The sequence below is a fragment of the Pleurodeles waltl genome, chromosome 2_2 (genome assembly GCF_031143425.1).
Source record: "Pleurodeles waltl isolate 20211129_DDA chromosome 2_2, aPleWal1.hap1.20221129, whole genome shotgun sequence".
Classification (NCBI taxonomy): Eukaryota; Metazoa; Chordata; class Amphibia; order Caudata; family Salamandridae; genus Pleurodeles; species Pleurodeles waltl.
The window spans coordinates 682,407,439-682,428,697 of record NC_090439.1 but is presented as its reverse complement, the minus strand read 5'-3'; the positions used below and the strand labels follow the sequence as shown (position 1 = coordinate 682,428,697).

The window sequence follows — 21,259 nt, the reverse complement described above, 5'->3', positions numbered from 1 at the left end:
TAAAACTGCAGTCTCACCTCGCTGATCTGTAGTGGAAGCTCGATGATCTGGAGAATCAACCCCGCTGATCCAATCAGTACTTTATTGCCATTCTGGAAGGTCAGGAGAATGGGACCACAGCAACAGCTTTATTAACTGAACTCATAAATAAATACATCTGCCCATGCATGGTATCAAAAGATATGGATTGCACCATTACCCAAACGCATCGAAAACCATCTAATCAAAACCCTAATTTTCAGCATTCCACAAACTATTTTGGTCAACTTTGGGGATTACCATGTAAAAGAGTGCATATTGTCCACCACAATTAAAGACAGAGTTTACCATACCACCGACAACTACTCATTTAAAGTGTTCTCTGACATGTCACCTATTGCGGCATGGAGACACACAGAATTCAACAGCATGATCGACACTGTTCAGCAGTCAAAATTGAAAGTTTTATATAAGGGTCATGTGCCTATTTTCCAGGCAGTTGAGTAATCTAAAATATTTCTAGGCTGAATTTGTCAGACTTCAGTAGTGGTAATTTAAAAAAATGTCTGCTACTAAATAATTCCCTCTCAGCCTGGAATCATTGTTGGCTTATTTTCACTTTCGAGCCAAGTACTAATGTGGACGGATGGGTTGTCTAGACATATGAAATTAGCTTATGGCTAAGCTTGCAATTTCTAACTATAGAGCAGGTATAGAGGAAGACGGATCTATGGAATGTTGGCAATACAGTGAAGCGCCCACTAACTACTTTTCTGGAAATTTGCCTTAAGGTGCCATGTCAATGCGCGATAGTTAGGGGGTGGGGGTGGAAAGCGGGTCTGGGGAGAGGTGGGGAAGCACGGTGGGGAAAGGGGGTGAGCTCTCCTAGAGGCCCAGGACTTCAGGGATTTGGGGAGTGGTGGGCAGCGATGGAGTAGGAGGGACACTTTGGGGGGAAGCACGAGGAGTTAAAAAGGATAAACAAGAGAATATATATACCATTGTCAACGTATTTTTAATTCTGGAATGTATATTCAAAAAGCGAGAGGAAGGGGGCAAACTATCACTTGCAATGAAGGGCCTGTACTTTGGCACTTGGGAGTTATTCGGGGAAAATTAACATGACTATTTCAGGTTCTATAGATACACTATTTAGGACCATCTCATGTAACATGAACTGTATCAATAATCCAAGCAAACATAGATCAGCAGGTGTGAAAATAATTTTTCTCCAGGAAACGCATTTGATGGTGTCGGTTAAGCAGACAGTTTTGCCAAGATATATATCACAGGCCTTTTATGCATCTGTGAACGCTGCTATCAGGGGGGTCGTTATTCTGTTTACTCAAAGATTTATAGGAGAGGTGCTTCGGTGGTTTGAGATCCGAAAGCCTGACGGATGTTGGTGAGTAAAAGAACTAATAGTATTTTAATCCATTTAATTAGCTTTTCTGAAGACGAGGCAACATCACTTCAGGAAATCTATGATTTATTAGCCCCTCTAACAGGATTAGTTTTAATGGGAAGAGATTTCAACCTTATTCAAGAGAATATCAATGATTGTTCCCGCCAAAGCAAAATGCACAACAAACCTAAATCAGCAGGGTTTTTGGCCAGGATGAGAGGGGATCTCACCTTGATAGACCCCAGGAGAGCAGATCACCCCATGGGGCGTGAATTCCCGTGCTTCTCTATGTGCATTACTACTGCATCTCATATCAACTATTTTTTAACATTACACAGCTGGAGAAGAGAGTAGGATCCAGTATATTGTTGAATTCTGTTTCTGATCATTCCATCCCATATGTAGATCTCAAAATAAGTAACTCTGCTAAGGGGGAGGTACGATGGTCCATAGATAAGTCTTTTCTGACTCAAGAAGATTGGGTAGCCAACAGGCGGGTCGCAGTAGCTAATTTTCTGCAAAGGAATCAAGGTACAGCTTTGAGTTATTCAATTTGGGGAGTGTGTAAGGCTTTTATATGAGGAGAATGTATAGCCTACACAGCTTGTCTAAATAGAACAAGACATGAGGAAATAGCTGCATTACAACTGGAATTCGAGCAGGCCAGGAGTGAGGATGTTAGTTTTTAAACGACTCAATGTAGCAGTAGACAAGTAGGAGCAAGTCAAAATCTTAAAGATTATTTCGTTTCGCATGAGATTATCAGTCTAAAAACCTACTTTCAGAAAGTATATGAAGGGAAAGGGCATACAGGGTGATTCCTAGCTTGGTCAGTCAAGAAGCGGAATCAGGGGATTATTAGAGCCGTATTTGATCCTAAGCAAAAGGAGATAACAACTGATGGCGAGCAAATAGAATATTTTTAGAGCATTATGCCGATCTTTACTCATATAGCGATCATCCCTCGCCTAACCAGGTTGCGGCATTTCTTAACCAGGTCAAACTTCTGGTATTGGACAACTATTTGCGGGAAAGTATAGCAACTCCTATTACACAGGCCGAAGTTCAGGACGCCATTAAACATCTTCTGAATGCCAAAGCATGTGGTAATGACGGCATACCATTAGAATTCTATACGATATTTGCTGCACAAATAGTGTTCCTCCTACTTACTTTATTAAAAAAAAAATTGAATGGAAGTGAAATTCTAAGAGACTAAACCTGAAACCATTATTGTGAGCTTCCCCGAAAAAAGCCTCCTGAGTCACAGGGCTCCTATCGCCTGATAAGCCTGCTGAATTCAGATTATAGGCTTTTGCAAAAATTATGACATTACGACTAGCCCCTGCAGCTGCGTCACTGGTGCATGGAGATCAAAAGGGATTTCTGCCAGGCATGTCTATCTTATACAATACAAAGTTTCTTATTCAAGCAATCAACCATTTCTCAGCTAATAATATCAAAGCTGTTATAATGATGCTAGATGCCGAAGAGGTATTTGATTGTGTCTGGTGGGGGCTCTTGTTCACGATCCTTTCAGGCTTTGGCTTCCCTGTCAAATTAACTGGGCTATTGCGTAATCTGTATTGTAAAGCAGATGCTAAGATTATGATAAATTCGCAGGTAATTGGATCCACCCCAATAAATAGGAGCACACGCCAGGGCTGTCTGATCTCACTGGTTCTTTTTTCTTTGATTGCGGAACCACTAGCGTTGGCCATTAGACAGGACCCAACAATTTTGCCACCACTATATGGAGCCCAAAAGCTCAAACTATTTGTGGATGATATTCTTCTTTATCTGGCAGCAAATACCGTTTGTATGCACTTCTGTCCTCTAACTCCAGCCTAACTTTTCACATCTTATGGTGGTTAGTTAGTAACTACTGTGAAATAATTTGAATAGGCCGATTTTTATTGCCTCTGAATTACCTTTCCGCATGTTCATGTGCGTCTGCCATGACAGATTAGGTACGTTTGACTCCAGTGTGAATGTTGAGTAGAGGATTATTTTCTTCCTGATTACTTTGTGTTTGGGCCAGATGTGTCAGATGGTCTATCTTGATGTATATTATCAAATACTTAATTTTCCAAAAAGCTATAGGTACAGGGACTACTGTAATGTAAATCTCACTATAATATGGTATTTGAACCCATTCAGCACTTCTTCTAAATCATTTGAATGTGCCACTGTATTTGTCTCCACAGTATCCGTTCTTCTCTTGACTTCAATCACATTCTTGTCCATGTCAGCAAGTGCTTGTGCAATGTCAAATCTGAAGTATGGTATTTCACCCTTAATATACAGAAAAAAGTTCACCATGACCTTCCCCACCATCTCTAGGAAGGTTTGATCTGCCTCCAGGTCTCCTGTCAATCTTACGTCTCTGTGTATGCTAGTCCAGACCTTCAAATCATATCCCACGATTACAACATGCCCCATGTACTAGCCTTTTGCTATTTTGACTTAGTGGCAAAAGCAACGAGTAGGAACTGGTCATCAAAGTTAAATGCTAATTGTGACATTTTCAATGGTTTTGGCTTGCAGGATCGTAAATACCAGTGTCTGTATATCAGGTGTAATCTTCACCCAAGTAAGCACACGCTGATTTATTAAAATGGCGCATTTAATGTATCATATGATTAGCCTTCAAAGCAAGGCTAATTATTGTGGGTTTGTTTATCTGGCACTCTTCTCTAAGATGGCCTTTTTTTCAACACAAGTGAGTTTAACAAATAGTCCAGCAGGGAAGTATGGTTTTATCTGTAGCTTACTACTAGAACCTACAAATTGGCTGCATCCTTATCTCATGTTGGAGATTTCTAACACTGTGAGCCTTGTGTACCCTCCCAAGGCTGAGTCAGATGTTGGCACACTGTTTCAGTATGACCACCTACATCTACTTTAGTTCTTCTTTGAAATCCAGACCACAGATAAGAACCTTCCTTCTCCTAAAAGTGAACAATCATGTCCCAGTGCAACATCCATTGATACTGTTGCTCCCCCACCCCACTCTCACAAGCTCACCTAGCTGCTCAGGTTTTTATAACTCCTCCTCATCCCCTCTTCAGACACTCTGGCCCTCATTACGAGTCTGGCGGTCCAAAGCAGCAGTCCAGCCTCCACGTTATGACTGTGGCTGAGCTGCCACATTCCGACCTCTAACACCGCCAGGTTGCGCCAGTTGACAGCCTGGTGGTGCTGGTGGTTTCAATCCACCAGGGCAACGCTGCCCTGGGGATTATGAGACCTCTCTCTGCCGGCTTTTGCATGGTAGTTCCACTGCCATGCAAAGGCTGGCAGAGACAAGGTGCCGGGGGCCCCATTGGGGCTCTTGCACTGCCCATGCACTTTGCCTGGGCAGTGCAAGGGCCCCCATGGACAGCCCCATCATGCTTTTAACTGCCTGAATTACAGACAATGAAAAGCGCAACGTGTACTGTCACACCCGATACACCGCAACATTGCTGCCGGCTCAATTACGAGCCGCTGTCAATGTTGCGGCGAGTTTCATGCTGGCCCAGTGGGAAATTCATAATAGGGCCAGCGGCGGAAAACTGGAGTGGTGGTTTTTCATCCTAATGAGTTTGCCAGGTGGCCTCCACCTCTCACCAAACTCAAAATGAGAGCCTTTGTCTCCTTTTTTCATCTCTGATCATGTGATGGAGATTCCATGCAAGTATTGCCATCACCAGGTGCTTTTCTATATTGCCCCACAGACAAAGAAAGACATGCTTATTAGCAATGGGGGAGCGGAGATCTAAGAATCTTTGATATATCTTCGCTGGATGTGAAATCAAAGTTCACTGGTCATTGAGCAGAGTGTTTGTGCTATCTTCGGAGAGGTTTGTTTGCTGCTGTTCTCCTATCGGAAAATCATGTTTTTTTGGAAGGTTGCTGGAATAAGGTGTTTTTTGCTGTCTCTGAAGATTACCTGTCTAGTGAGGGCCCCTTTTTTCAATAGTTGAGTGGCACTGAATACTTTATCTGTGTACGTTGAAAGGTTTGCCAAAACTGTCAAGGGCGCTGAGCAGGATTGCTGCTGCCCTGCTCCCTCTTGGCTGCTCCCTGAGGTGAAGGATGAAGTAGTTCCTATATTGAAGAAGTGCTGCACATTATTTAGTTTATATTAGAAAAGTCTGAACCATTTAGCAGCAATAAGCATTGGTGCAGTTAAACCATATGATAGACGAGTTATTAATAGAATGTTTTCTTGATGCTTGTCTTTGATCTGCAATTTCTTCACTGAATGATGGGTCTTTCCAATGGAGGGGAAAGGACTTTCAAAAAAAGTTGTGATACCAATAAAGTTCAGCCTTGGGAGGTGAATGAAATTTCGATACCCTGTTTCTTTTGTGTTTTAATTTTGTGATGGAGCCTATTTTGGCATCTACAAGCCAAGATGCTGGATTTGCTGGTGCAAAATATAGAGTGCAAGAAGTCAAACCTCACTCATGGGAAGACTCTATTACAGATCCAAATGGGCAATCAGAACATGACACTTCCACTGCCCCTCCAGATCTACTTCAGAGTCATTTAGGGCCAAATGTACGAAATTCCTATTTTGCTTTTCCTAAATAATGAATTCTAAGAAATTGCTATTTAGGAAAGGCAAAATGGAATGTACAAAAATAGAAATTTCCTAAAAGCAATCACCTCTCAGTGATTCCTAGGAATCACTGTTAGCAAATTGCTATTTAAGAAATGCTACAACATTTCCAAGTCTGCAATTTCCTAATAAGAAATCGCAAATTAGGAAATGCAAACCCGAGGGTGTCTAGGGGCCTACACCCCCCTCCCTTGATGCACTCCAAAAAAGTAGCGCTCATGTAAAGTGCACAAATGCCCTAGTGATATTTGTGTGCTACATGGCAGTTTTAAAAAAGCAGTTTGAATGCATTTTTTAAAAGTGCACATGGTTACCATCGACTTGTAGTTAGTATTTCCTAAATGGCCATTTCGCATTTAGGAAATGCTTTGTACATATGATTAGGAAATCGCCAACATGAAATTCCTGTTTGCAATTTCCTATTTGAGAATTGCAAAATGCAATTTCTACTTGGTCATTCACTTCTCCTGCCAGGAAACATACTGTTTAATTATTTTTGTTATCAATCCCTTCAGTGGTCACCAATGACTGATAACGTTTCCTGGACATGTTTGTTAATATTAACCAAGCAGTTGGTCTGTTATCTTGTCTGTGGTTCCTTTAAAGATGCATGTTGTCGATAAACTCCTCAAAGCAGTAAAGAGCTCATCAAAATGGTTGCTATATCCCTGTCTGTTGCTATAAAGTTGGTATGCTTCACATGGGATGCTTATTGGTGGTTTAATATACTTTTCTAGTCTGAGCACTGTCTTTTGGAACTTGTCATGCTCATCTTCGCCCTAAGGTGCTTCTATTTTGGGTAATGTTTCAAATAGTTCCTGTCCTCCAGACCAAAGACAATGGAGAAAGATACTTTTCCTAGGCTCCACCAGCATTTTACTTTCATCAATAGCCAAAACAAATATATGTGAAAATCCTCCTTCCATCTTTTCCAGAAAACATGAGGGCCACCTTTGTTCTGTAAAGATTGTTGTGTGTTGGTCAAATTGCGTGGCACAGGAATTACTAATGCAAGTAATAATTAAAATTTGTCACACCACAACTAATATGAAGGAAATGGAAGGTAACTAAGGAAGTCAGTAAAATACTCTTGATGATATACTGCGATGTTTCTATTCTGTGATGGTGATGGCAACTCAAGAATGGTAGAGCAGTCACTCAGAGTCTGGTAAATATATTTCACAATGCAGCTTGACTGGACATTAGTTGGGCAATTCATTCGCAGTGTGGTTGTGATGTAATGGAACACATAAATTTAATGGTGCCCTTTGATACACCAACACGAGGCTTGGAACATAGCGAAGTGGGTCTCTCTGGCTGAGGAGATGCTTTGATGTACAGGCCCGCCCAGGAAGTTGTCATCAGCTGCAGACGGGGCAGGAGTAGGCTTAAGGCAAGAGGCACTGGACTAGGAAAGTTCTCCACATTTAACATAATGCAGGAGGCACCACCTGTCTGCTACACTCACCTGCAGGCGGTCAGCTTGTGCATCAGCTCTCTTTCCTTTATTAGGTGGCAACACACTAGCAGATTAGCCAAAGGAATGCTGTGGACATTATTGTAAGATAACAGGAAGTGAATCCCATCATCCTGCCAATTTTGTGTGTAATAACTCAAAATTCAACTTAGGTAGAACAGTTCTCTCTCTCTCTAGAGCCAGTATAACGGTCTCTGGTCAAATGTCACCTCCTGAACCCTCTTGCTGCCCACATTCCAATGGGTAAAATCAAGTGAGAGGGGAAGAAAAGAACAGGGGAAGCAGAGAAAACAGTTCAATTACAAAACACACACAGTGGAAACCTCAAGTATATATAACACCAGGGTCCCAGACACACTCCATGGTCCATAATGTTGAGTTCCCAAACTGATGATAACTTCATAGGTCCTTTCTACTTGTTCCACAGGTCAGTTCAAGCAATGATAATTAGAAAGATCAAAATAAGTTTTCCACAAAGTAGATAAGCCTATTTGATTTTGTGACAGAGTATCTGCATAAACAGGGTTGGGGACCAAGGGGTTCAAGTGGCAGCACGCAAACATTCCAGGTTCCCTGGCTCACCCCATTGTTGTTTCAAGTTTAACATGGATGTCCACCTCCAGTGGTTTTAAAAATGTTTTTTTTGCCACCATGACATCAGCACAGGCTCCCTTAGTGGCACCTGGCCACCAGCATCCACCCTTCCACAATCCATTCTCCAACCGAGTGTTCCATTTCATTCTCTTTGCAGAGGCTTTATTGAGTTACGCTTTGCTGGTCTCGCACCGAATTCTGCAAGAGTGCCCTGCCATTGTGCAATACACCACAATTCCCAATTGTCTGCTCATTGGCACTTTTAATCATTTGGAGTGTGTCACCAATCATCAATGTCTCTGTGTCCCTTGCAGGATTTTTATGCTCATCTTTTAGCTCCATTTTCAACACAATAGCTCACTTTTTTTTTACGACGAACCATTATAGAACCCTATTTATGTTTTATTTATATTTGTGCATGTTTGTGTGAATTGGGTGTTTCTACAAGCCCTTGTAGGGGTGTTACAGTTAGTGTTCTCTGTCGGATGCAGGGCTGGCACTTTCTATAGGTGACTGATTGGTTGGGTGCCTGCAATAACAGTGCCATAGCATGGCTAAAGAGATCATGTTTATGATGGATCCAAGAGAGCTGAATTATGCCACTTATGGCAAACCTGTGTTGTGTGACTTTGACCTCACTAACTCTTCATAAGGGAGATCTCCTCAGATTAGCTAATAGAGCGGAAAGGGGCCTCACTAAAAGGTGGATAATTTCCTTGGTGAGCCAAGGAAGTGTAAGATGGAACCGCACAGGGCTGACCTAAGCTATCAATGGCCTTTTTTTCTCAGGCTCTCTCATCCAACATTATCTGTAGTCAAAGACACGGCTGAAGACACAGCGCAAACATTGAAAACCACATCCACAGATTTCTGCAAAGCAGTGAGTGAGTGATGTCTGACCTGCCAGACCAAATGGATGAGTTATGTTGCGGTTGGACACCAGTTCTGAAGCGCTCGGGTTGAGTTCCATTGAACCTTGCTGGATGCCGAACCTCAGATTTCCCAAAGGGAGCACAGGCATTGCTGACCATTTTGATGCACATGCAAGGAATGCATGAGAGTTATTCCTTTATCCTACCTCACATGCCTCACTGATTTGTTGTTGAACCTGTGGTAAGTAAGAAAACCACCTATGCCCCACTAGGAAACCACCTAGTAGGATGGTGGTGTCCCTGTCCAGAAATGTGGAAGGATATGATTCTATCGCCACTTATGAGTGCAGTGATGAATCCCTACTTACATGTGTGAATATGTTATGTTTAACAAGACCCTATAAGCCCCTTAACATAACAATGGATGGGCAGGGTCATTGCTGCTTTAAATGTATTCTTTTGAAGTCATGTATTTAAAACTATCCCCACGAAAGTTCCGAGATAAATAACTAATACCTAGCTAGGGTTTTAATTGTTTATGTTTCTGGACAGAAAGAACCTATTTAAAGATAGGTGCAAAGAGGTGTCAGCTACATTAAAATAGAGGTATTTGTAACAATGTTTTTCTCTGAGGATTTTATCACGTGGTGTGCATTTTCCTTAATGCCATGACCAATTCAGATAAATTCTTGTTACTTCTGTTCCTCAGTGCAATGGCTAAGTAAATCATGTTAAATTACCAATTTTCCTTGGAAGGGAAACTTTGCACAGTGGTAGCAATTCTCTTGTTATTACTATGTTAGAATTTGCATTGAAAACACTTTTTGTTTTCATAATAACTTTGTTGCCTTTTGGCAAACTTGCTCCAACTTTACAATAACGTTTTATCCAATTTGTCTTCGGTATGGCAAATTTTGTGTGAATTAATTAAAGGGGCTGGGCGTGAGGGTTATAAAGAAGGAAGATATTAAAGTGACTTTACCATTTTAACTTCCAGTGGAATCCTTTCTGTCTGTTGCAGTCAAAAACACTGAAGGAAGTTTCACCAAATTTGGCATGGACGTAGACTTTTACTCATAGAATGCATATCCTTGATTTGGTAATAAATCTGTTCAGGAGTTTTAAACAAATAAGCATTACAAAAATGTGGTGGATGGACTAAAACGGATTAAAAAGGGAGCGATATCTGAACCATTATTATGTTAATACTACTTAGATTCACAAACCTATGGAGGATCTGTGAATCTATTTAAAAATAATAAAGGAGTACTATTGGACCAATGATCTTTTTTTCTTGTTGTCCATTGGAAATTTGTGAATCCATGGATTGGTAGGGGGATAACAAAGAACACTCCAAGCATGCACAAAAAAGTAAAAGTAAGATTTTTGGAGATTTGTGGATCCATGACTGAATTTGCAGATCCTTGACCTCCCGGATCCTCCTGGTGGTCTCAGGAATCGTGGGTGAGGATCTGGATCCTCCTTTAGGGAAGAAATGGCACCTTACCGCTGCACACATGGCTGTGTGCAGTGGGTTTTTTGCATGAGTGGAGGTTGGGCGCCATGTCTAAGACCATGCCTTACATCCAACCCACACTGCAACAAGAATGGCCACCATTGGCAGGTTAGACACAGAGAAAGGCTGTAGGCCAGGCTGCAAAGTCTAGCACCACTGCCTGCAATCAAAGGCCTTCAGCTGGGTGGCCATTTGCAGCAGAACGGGTCTAGCTGATGGCCAGACTGTGTGGGCAATGTCATGCACAGTGTGGGTTGGCTTATCTGTGCCTTTGAACCAAGCTTTACCCAGCTGATCAGCCCATAACTAGGGCAAACTCAGTCCTGGGTTGCTTGTGTTCAGGTTCAGGAAGGACCTGACTTGGCAGTTCAAGCTAGATTGTTTCTGTGAGGAGCAGTATCAAGGCGTTGTGCATAAGGCTGTGCTCAAACTGAGGTGGCATGGTGAGGAAAAGAATGATGGGTTGGGATGCTACCCCAGGCGACTGCCAGTGGTTAGACAAATTGCAAGCATTCTTCCCATCACATTTTGTGTATTTCATGATCTGTGGGTAGGCCTGGCTGAAGACCAGTCCTTGCGGTACACCGCCAAAGGTGCTTCCAAAGCGGTTAGAGCACACTTTCATAGAAGTTGAATATGGCATATCATAAAAAAGGAAATTCGCTGAAAAAATTAGTTGAAGTGAAACAATGGTTTAGGGTGTTTTATGAAACCTTAACATGTTTACCAAACTGCAATTCACTTAAAACATAAAGTACAGTTCTTAGGAATTAAAACCAACAAAAATAACTGAAATCCGGAATTTATGTTTTAGCTGTGCAATCCATAACTCACAAAACAAGGATGCAAAACATAAGTGGCACACCAAATTCAATGCTCAAGCCTCACAGTATTTATACCAGTAAATAACATCACCTGAAAGTATGACATCAAATAATACTGCATTCATAGCAGTCTCATTTATAGTGCTAATGGTACTGTAATATGTAATGTAACCTGATGGATCAGTTATGACCTTTGTAAATGCATCAGTTACTTCAACGATTAGGTCATCAACCTTGTATCTGATGTGCAATTTTAGTTTGCATGGCTGTTTTGCAAGATATGGATTGCCGAGATAACCATAACTTGGGAATTTAAGTGCAGATGTTCTTCGGTTTCAATTTGTAACCATAACTGTACTTCAACTGTGTTTATATGTGTTATTTAACTGTCTGTGCTCTCATGGCAATACTATAGTGTAACACACAGATTCCATGGAATCCATTCATGAACAGAGCATCAACTGATTGTTTTACCCGTGATATTCCCCGCACAGTTATCACTGAGTAATAATGTTGTTGTTGAAAGATTCTTTCATCATACTACTCTTCCTGAGGGATAGTTTATTTCTGCTCATTTGGCCTCCCAATCCACCAGAAGATACATCGCTACCAGAATAGAATGACCCCGGCGACGTTGCAGCCTTTCACGTTTTCCAAACTCCTATCTTGCAGGCGTACAAGTGGTACGAAGCTGGCCACAAGAGAGGCCACTTTGCATCGGTGTGGCAGCGCTCCCTTTACAACGTTAATGGACTGAAAGCTCAGCCCTGGTGGACGTCACGGGAAACGGGATACGTCGACTTAATAAAGGTAAGCTCCTCTCTGACCAGAATTGTATCTCAGAGATATTCACGAGGAATCTTTTACTGAAGAATTCTTAAATGCAGATCGTAGCACCAGAATATTAACACGTGCAGGTAAATAATTTTAGGTGTTTCTGATAATTAACTTGTATATGCAGAGTGATGCTAAAGATAGGCATCCCATGACAAAGATGAAGTGAAAAGTAACGATTGGTGGTAGAGGCATGACAACATCACTATCGCAATTACAATCAGGGAACACAAAGTCAAACAAAGACAATAAATGCTGTCGTGTGTTACTCAAGAGTTCATCCTTTTGTTGGCTGCTGACGTTCATCACATTGACGTTTCGGTAATGAGCTGGTGACCTTTCAGCGGAATGATGGAAAGCTGCTTCCAACTGAGGGGTATTACACAACATGGCAATTTGCCATCCACAATGCATGAATAACAAGCATGGTACATTAACACACGCTGCTCCAGAGTGTGTGATGCGTGGGCTGACCAGACGCAAAGCTGTCGCAGAGCCACAGAACCCCAACTCTATTTGCATGTTACACTTCCCCCAGATGCTGTGTCTGATGTGCACATGCTTCATAGTGCTACCCACCTACTCTGTTATAAGAGAATTTAGTCCACCCCAGCAGATCTCTCTGCCATTTCTCCTGCTCAGGACCATAAATTTTGAACAAAGTATCTCAGAATGGACCACCCCGTGCATTAACCAGTTAAGTGGACTGTGAACATAAGAAATACCATAAAGGGACATGCAGAGCTTCCTCAACGCTGCCAGCTTCTTGAAAACCTTAAAAAATGTGCCTCTCTCACATTTGTTCATCCATCATACTGCTAAGCGCTGCGTCACATAACACGATAACCGCACCTCAGTGGGGCTCACACGCAACATGGAAACACTTCCCACACAGGATCATAGCAAAAACAACATTCTTCCAACCACACATCCAAAAAGGTGTAGTGTGTGCTACTCGTGTAGGCAAGCTTTTTAGTGCCTTACTTGGAGGGTATTAAGTGCTCTATAAATATTACAATACAGTACAAGAAATACTGCTCCATTGTTGAATATTATTGACAAAATATACCTGAAGTATAATACTATCTGTGCTAGGTAACCTATACTGTATGGTTAAGTATAGGTGTTCAGCATTAGTTCAATAGAGCGAAACACACTGTAGTGAGGCTGTAGGCGCAGACAGAGAGGACTACAGTGGTAAAGTAGTTCCTCATGTAGTTCAATGCAAGCACTCAAGTGGAGGTGGATGGATACATCCAACTGTTACTAGCGCGAGGTAAGCGATGAATTCTCTCCCTCGCTGAGGTAAAATGGGGTTTACGAAGGCTCGGAATGGCTATAAGAAGCAGGGCAAAGAAAGATAATGATTGAAAGGTACTTACCCAAAGTGCACTGCATGTTTATTGCAAGCAGTATGTTTAAAAAATGCTTAATGAAAATCCGAACCAAAAAAATAAGTCAACAGCCTTCCGTGGTTATTGAAGGTGGAAAGTAAATAAATAAAACGATAATGCTCTAACCTTCATTTCATGGGTACTAATGTTCAATCTGTCAGCTCTGACTCCACATCGCGTGTTAATGGAAATGCTTGCAATGTTACTGAAACATCAGTTTGGCAGTTACAGCAGATGTAATCGTTTTTTAATAAGGTGTTCATTCCTGACTCTCTTTAATGACAAATGTACCCACGTTAATTGTCTCTACGGCATCTGCTTATTTACCTTTGACATTAATTTCTTGTCTTTTGGCTGTGTGTAGATTTTAATTTGTGCTTGTAGACGCTGGCCGTGCTTGTTTTAATGTAAAGTGGATGAGTTTAAGAGGGCTCAATAGGGATTAAGCTATCTGCAGTGTTGAGGGATCTTAAAATGTGAATAATCCAGGCGTCGCATTAGATATTACGATTAAAGTGAATAATTGAGGGAGTGGAAAAACAAGACCGCGGAGGGGAAGCAGCTGTGCGCCGATATGCATTGAATAGTTGTAGAGAAAAGCTCTGGATGATGGAGTAAAGTAACTTAACTGTATTAAACTTGAATAAAGCAGATTACATGGTTTAGGCACGTCACTTCACTTCACAGTTGTGTGGCTCGTGTTGCTCATGAGTTTGGAGAGTGCCATTAGATTGTAGTGTATTGAGTCCATAACATGTCTTTTCTTGCACACATGTTACTTCAGATAACCATCTAGATGTTTTCTTTTACCACGTGGTTCTTTCTTTCCACCATTCTGTTGGTTAGGGGATAATAAGGTGTTGTTTCTCTGTGTTTATGTTGTTATATTTTCAACTATTCCTTCATTTGGTGTGACGTAAATTGTATTCTGTTGTCTGTGATGGTATCCTGTGGCACACTTCCCTCTAAATATTTCTTCTAAAAATGCTATTGTACATGCTGTTTCCTGTAAAATTTTATTTCCATCCATTTAATATTGTAACCTACTGTCATGTATTTGATTTTATAATCTACCGTAACACATGCATAGCTTATATCACGTGGCAGGGCATGCATTGGTCCCTGTTGGAAATGGCCCTTTTTGCAGGGTTATCCCCAAACTTTTTCCCTTCTTCCTCCTATTTTTTTAGCTCTGTTTTTGCTGGTTTATTGTCTGCGCACTTTACCACTGCTAATCAGTGCTAAAGTGCAAGTGCTCCCTATAGAAAGTGTACTGTTGATTGGTTTATCCATGACTGGTATATTTGATTTACTAGTAAAGTGCACTAGAGGTGCCCAGGGCCTGTAAATCAAATTCTACTACTGGGCTTGCAGCACTGGTTGTGCCACACATTAGTAGCCCTGTAAACATGGCTCAGACCTGCAACTGCAGTGTCTGTGTGGGCAGTTTTAAACTGCCAATTCGACTTGGCAAGTGTACCCACTTGCCAGGCCTCAAACTTCCCTTTTACTACATGTAAGGAACCCCTAAGTTAGGCCCTAGGTAGCCCGATGGGCAGGGTGCAGTGTATGTTTATGGTAGGACATATACTAGTGTGTTTTATATGTCCTAACAGTGAAATACTGCCAAATTCGTTTTTCACTGTGCAAGGCCCATCTCTCTCATAGGTTAACATGGGGGCGGCCTTTAAATATCCTAAAAGCGCAGATTCCCTTTGAGAGTAGATAAAAAGGAGTACTTTAGGGTTTCTGAACTCACAGTTTAAAAATACATCTTTTAGTGAAGTTGGTTTTTAAATTGTCTGTTTGAAAATGCCACTTTTAGAAAGTAGGCATTTTCTTGCTTATACTATTCTGTGACTTTGCCTGTTTGTGTATTGTCTGTCTGGGTCAGTTTGACAGTTGGGCTGTTCACACCTCTCCTCTAGACAGTGGCACAAAGGGGACTGGGGTGTAGCCTGCATATCTTGATTAGCCATCTTTGCTGGAGGGAAGGGGAGGAGTGGTCACTCACACCTGAAAGGACTGTGCCTGCCTTCACACAATGCCGTCTCCGACCCCCTGGTGAGTGTCTGGGGACTGGCCTGGACAAGGAAGGATCTTGCAAACACTTGAGATTTTGCTTTGAAGTTTGCCAACTTCAAAGGCAGAACAGGGTATAAGAAGAAGACCCAAAACGAACCTCTGCACAGGAGAAGAGCTGAAGGAAGAGTACTATTCCTTTGCTGTGTTGCTTTGAACTGGCCTGCAGTTGCTGCTTCTGCCTGAAAAGAGTGCAAAGGGTGAACTTTGCTGTGTGTCCTGCTTGAAAAAATTCTCCAAGGGCTTGGAGTAGAGCTTGCCTCCTGTTGGAAGTCTCAGGGACACCAAAGACGTCTGGTTCTTTGACCTGCAGCACTGAGAACTGTGTGTTTTGTGCTATTCAAGAGGAGAAAGCACTGCGATGGCGCCAACGACGCCGCTGGCCTGCACCGTGACCTGCCGATGCCACACAGAGTCGCATTGCCCTGCTTCGCCCTGCGACCCTCGTCTCCCCGACGCCGTCATCGGACGGCTTCACTAAGCCGCTGCTTGCACCGCGACCTGTGGGTCCCGCACTCCAGCATCGCCTGCTCACACCGCAGCCTGGGCATCCCCGACAACGACGCTCCTGCTGACACCGACGCCCTGCCAGCACCGTGGCCTGTGGAAACCGCTCGTGGGCTACACGAAGCACCGTCCCGTCCTGCAGCCCCGGTCCCCTGACGCCAGCAGCATCGACTCCTGTGTCGTCACCAGGCATCCTGCCTGCAGCGTGGTCTGTGGACACCGCTCGTGAGGGTCACAAAGCACCGTCCCGTCCCGCACCGCTGGCTTGGGCCTACCGACGACAGCGCTTCAGCAACGACGACGACGCTGCCTGCACCGTGACCTGTGGACACTGCACGTCGCACCTCCCCGCTTCACACCGCAGCCCTGGTTTCACTGATGCCGCTGGACGCTGTCACTGAGCGGCTGCCTGCACTGTGACCTGTGGGCACCGCACGTCGCATCGTCCCACTTCGCACCGCAGCCCCGACGCCATCCATGCCGTCGCACCTGACTTCATCAGCCTGGAGTTCGATCTGCAACGCGTGTGACCTCAAGGGCCCGACGACTCCTGCACCAACTCCGGACCCGACACCGCAACGTCAGTGATGCCGCCTTCCGGAGCTCAGCGCGAGGATCATGACGCCCTGCAAATCCAAGGTACTGTTTGCGGGTCTTCCCGACACCGTAGCTGGCCTGCAATGCCGCGGCCGGCCTGAACTGTTGGTTTTGTTGATCACGACACAGTGATAGCCCCAGGTGGAGCTATCGACTTCAAGGAACTGTAGTTTTGAGTAAATCTTGCATAATTCATATTTTTCTTACTGTATGTTGGATTCTTATCATATTTGGTCTTGTTTTATATAGATAAAAATTGGCTATGTTTCTAAAACTGGTGTGGTGCCCTTTTGCAGTGTTTTCACTTATTACTGTGTGTTATGTGCAAATGCTTTACACATTGCTTCTGAGATAAGCCTGACTGCTCGTGCCAAGCTACCAAGGGGGTGAGCAGGGGTTATCTAAGCGGGTATCTCCCTTATCCTAACTAGAGTGAGGGTCCCTACTTGGACAGGGTGCAAACCGACTGCCAACTAGAGACCCCATTTCTAACAGTCCCATAATGTCTATATTTGACATCTGCCATACCTTCTCCCATCCTACTACAACAGCAGAGTGCTTCACGCATAATGAGCCTTTTTTGACTCTGGTTACACACTCAGCAATGGTTAGTCCATTCCACTTCTGCCTTGTTTATTCCTGTCCACTAGCAGTCATTTTTCAGCCTAAGTTATGTCATTGCTCCTCCCAAGCTCCCTTAATGTGGTATATAATTTAACCTGGTGTGCATGTTTGTTGGTGTTACTAGTTATTCTATTCTGAATATAAACCTCTTTTCTAGTGATAATTCCTCTTGCTTTCCAGTAAAATCGCAGTGATTGTTGAGTACTTTTGTCTGCTTTCCAACCATGTCTAGGCAACTCTATCACTACATGAATGGATTTGCCTCTCTGTAATTCTTCTAGCCAGTCCTTTTTAGACAGGTTTTCTTTTTTTCTTAGTTTTTGTATGCAAGTTACAATTGTTTAGTACTCCACTTCTTATTCTTCCCCTTTTTCCATTGCATCTGCCTTGCAGAACAGGCAGTCTGCCAGTCGGTCTTCCACTCAAATACTTCCACTATTTTGTAGAACTATTTTTGCCTTCTGGGCGGTATCCTTTCTGATCTTGGTGCCACTTTGTCTACACATCCTGATTCTACTGCTTTTATTAATGCTTTGTGAGCTGTTTGGAGATTAAAAAGGTGCATTACAAAAGGAGCAGTTACTGCTAGCGTTTCCTTCTAATTGTTCCATACATTAGTTTGGTTGGCATCAATGTTTTTGATGCAAATGCCAATATTTCGTCCTTATGTTCCCCTTTTTATGCCAACATCAAGCCTAAGCCATAGTTGCTGGCATCACATTTTAGTATCTTTTTCCTCATTTCATTGTATGATTTTAAGATTTTTTCTTGTAAAATATTTTCCTTGATGGTCTGGGAGGCTATCTTTTGTTCTTATCCCCATCCTCATGATTGTTTTTTTTAAACAACTTTCTAAATTCTTGAATGGTATTCTATTAATCCCAAATACAATTGTAACTGTTCCTTCTTTTTTTGGTTCAGGCATGCAGCATGTCTTGCTTGGGCCTAATTCCCCTGCCAAGTACTCTACGTCTTGGAGGTGAAATTGATATTTTTCCATCCTTAATGTAAAAACCACTTGGTCCATTTTGCTTAGCACTCTACCTAATGTTTCACTGTGCTCCTGTTCACCTTTTCCATATTCAAGGATATCATCTTGAAAATACTGCAGTTTTTCTCCTATTGAAACATACTTTGCCTTAATCTTTGAAAGATAGAGGCAGTAGTCAATAACTGAAATTGTAACCCTTTAAATTGGACTGTTCCTTCAGCAGTTATCAATGCAGTAATTTGTTGTGACTCAGCATGCAGTTAGATCTGATGGTATGCTGCTTGTAAGTTCAATTTACCGAACATCTTTGCTCCCTCTAGAGTACTTAACGTTTTTTTATACTAGAAAGTGGTCAACTGTGTAGTTGAATAATTTTACGCACAATATGTCAATCCACAAAATAGCACAGTTTCTGTCCCTCATTTTCGAGGTTGGGTGAAAGCCACTTGCTTGCCTCTACTTGTTTGACTATGTACTTGTCTTCCGTTCTTTTCAACATGCTTCACCTCCTCTTTTTTGTAGTTATTGGTACTGTTTTCTCATAATCAAACAACCACAAGTATTGGACGGGATGCAGAACCAATCAAACATTTACCCCCCGTCACAGATCTGGGTTTAATCCATCAGTTCTTTTGCTCACCATGCCACCCCGTTTTGGACCAGCTATATGCAAATCAGTCTTGACCCTGTTCCCCATGGGAACAGACCAGCCTGAACTGCCAAGTCCTTCCTGGACCAGAAACAAGCATCCTGGTATCAGTTTCAGAGTATCACCCTTCATCAGACAGGCCAGCTTGAATCCAGTGGCATAGTGAGCCCGGGACTCACGTCTGGGCATACCTGGTGCACTTAGGGTGACAAAAGCAAACAAATACAAGTGATGGAAGGAATGCTGAACCAATCAACTAGATATTTGTGACTGAGTGTGAATGTTTGCATTGTTCAGCATTCCGTCCATCATCTGTTCTTTTTGCTTTTGTAGCCCTAAATGGGAAGGGCATGCCCAGACGTGAGTCCCGCGCTCACTGCGCCACAGGATTCAAACTAGCCTGGCTGATGAGGGGTGATACCCCAAACCCAGTCCCAGGGTGCTTGATTCTGGTCCAGGGAGGCCACGGCATTGCAGTTCAGGCTGGACTGTTCTCATGGGGGAACAGAGGTCAAGATGATTTGCAAATGGCTGGATCCAAACTGGGGTGGGGTGGGAGGCAAAAAAACAAAGTATTAAACCCAGATCTTTGTGACTGGGTGTGAATGTTTGCATTGTTCAGCATTCCATCCATCATCTGTTCTTTTTGCTGTTCTCTCATGATAGCATACTGGCACTGATCCTAAATTGTCCTCAATAATTGCTCACCTGGCCATAGGCTGGTCTGCATTCTTTAGTGCCCGATTATATACAATGACCAGGTGTTAGAAATGGGATCTTTGGTTGGCAGTCAGGTTGCCCCCTGTGGAAGCAAGGACCCTCACTCTAGTCAAGGTAAAGGAGAATCACCCTCAGCTAACCCCAACTCACCCCCTTGGTAGCTTGGAACGAGCAGTCAGGCTTAACTTCAGAGTGCTAAGTGTAAAGTATTTGTACCAACACACACAGTAACTTAAGTAAAACACTACAAAATGACACAACACAGGTTTAGAAAAATAGAGACTATTTATCTAAACAAAACAAGACCAAAACAACAAAAATCCACAATACAAAAGTCAAGTTATCAATAAAAAATAAAAAAGAGTCTTCATGTAGTTTTAAACACACACTAACACTGTTAGCGTGAAAATGTGCCTGGGGTGCGTCAAAAATAACCCTGCACTGGCGAGAGTGCATCAAAAAGGACTTGAGATGTATCGATTTCACTCACGAGACCTTGAGTCATTTCTCCTTTCGTCAGGTCAGGTGTGACGTTTATTCTCACTGCAGCAGATTGATGCGTCGATCTGGTCAGCACTCTCGGGTCCGGGCAGGCCTTGCGTTGTTTTCACACACCCAGCAGTACTTGAGTCTGAAATCCAGCCGCACGATGTTCTGAAAACCACGCAGCACGAGTTGTGATCTCCCAGCCTCTGTCAGTGATGCTGCAAATCGTTTCTCCTGCTCCGTGTGTCGATTCTTTGGTCGCATTTCCTGCAAGCGCCGATTCTCAGCTACGGAGCCGGCGGCACGTCGTTTCTTCAGCCACAGATCAGAGTTGCATCGATCTTTTCCCTGCACTGCACTCTGTGCGTGGATTTCCTTGTGTTTAGGCTGGCAGCTTCTCCTTTCAGGGTCCCAGGAACTGGATGGGCACCACAGGGCAGAGTGTGAGTCTCTCCAGAGACTCCAGGTGCTGGCAGAGAGAAGTCTTTGCTGTCCCTGAGACTTCAAACAACAGGAGGCAAGCTCTAAATCAAGCCCTTGGAGATTTCTTCTCACGATGGAAGGCACACAAAGTGCAGTCTTTGCCCTCTTACTCTGGCAGAAGCAGCAACTGCAGGATTGCTCCACAAAGCACAGTCACAGGCAGGGCAGCTCTTCTTCCTCCGCTCTTCTCCAGGCCGAGGTTCCTCTTGTTTCCAAAAGTGTTTCTAAAGTCTGTGGTTTTGGGTGCCCTTCTTATACCTAATTTCTCCTTTGAAGTAGGCCTACTTCAAAGTAAAGTCTCTTTTGAATGTGAAATCCTGCCTTTCCCAGGCCAGGCCCCAGGTGGTTTGGAGACTGCATTGTGTGAGGGCAGGCACAGCTCTTTTAGGTGTGAGTGACCACTCCTCCCCTCCTTCCTAGCACTGATGGCTCATCAGGATATGCAGACTACACCCCCAGCTCCCTTTGCGTCACTGTCTAGTGTGAGGTGCAACCAGCCCAACTGTCAAACTGACCCAGACAGGGAATCCACAAATTGGCAGAGTCACAGAAATGGTATAAGTAAGAAAATGCTCACTTTCTTAAAGTGGCATTTTCAAACACACAGTCTTAAAAT

At 43.1% G+C, this 21,259-nt stretch overlaps 1 protein-coding gene across 4 annotated transcripts in view; it reads left to right on the top strand.

The window, feature by feature from the left end:
* ASPH (aspartate beta-hydroxylase) overlaps positions 1-21,259 on the top strand; it is a 590,871-nt gene that overhangs the window by 486,593 nt on the left and 83,019 nt on the right. For all 4 annotated transcript variants that reach the window (XM_069220239.1, XM_069220242.1, XM_069220243.1 and 1 more), the window contains one exon: positions 11,949-12,086. In XM_069220239.1, the coding sequence (XP_069076340.1) occupies positions 11,949-12,086 (138 nt within the window). The remainder of the gene's footprint in view (positions 1-11,948; positions 12,087-21,259) is intronic.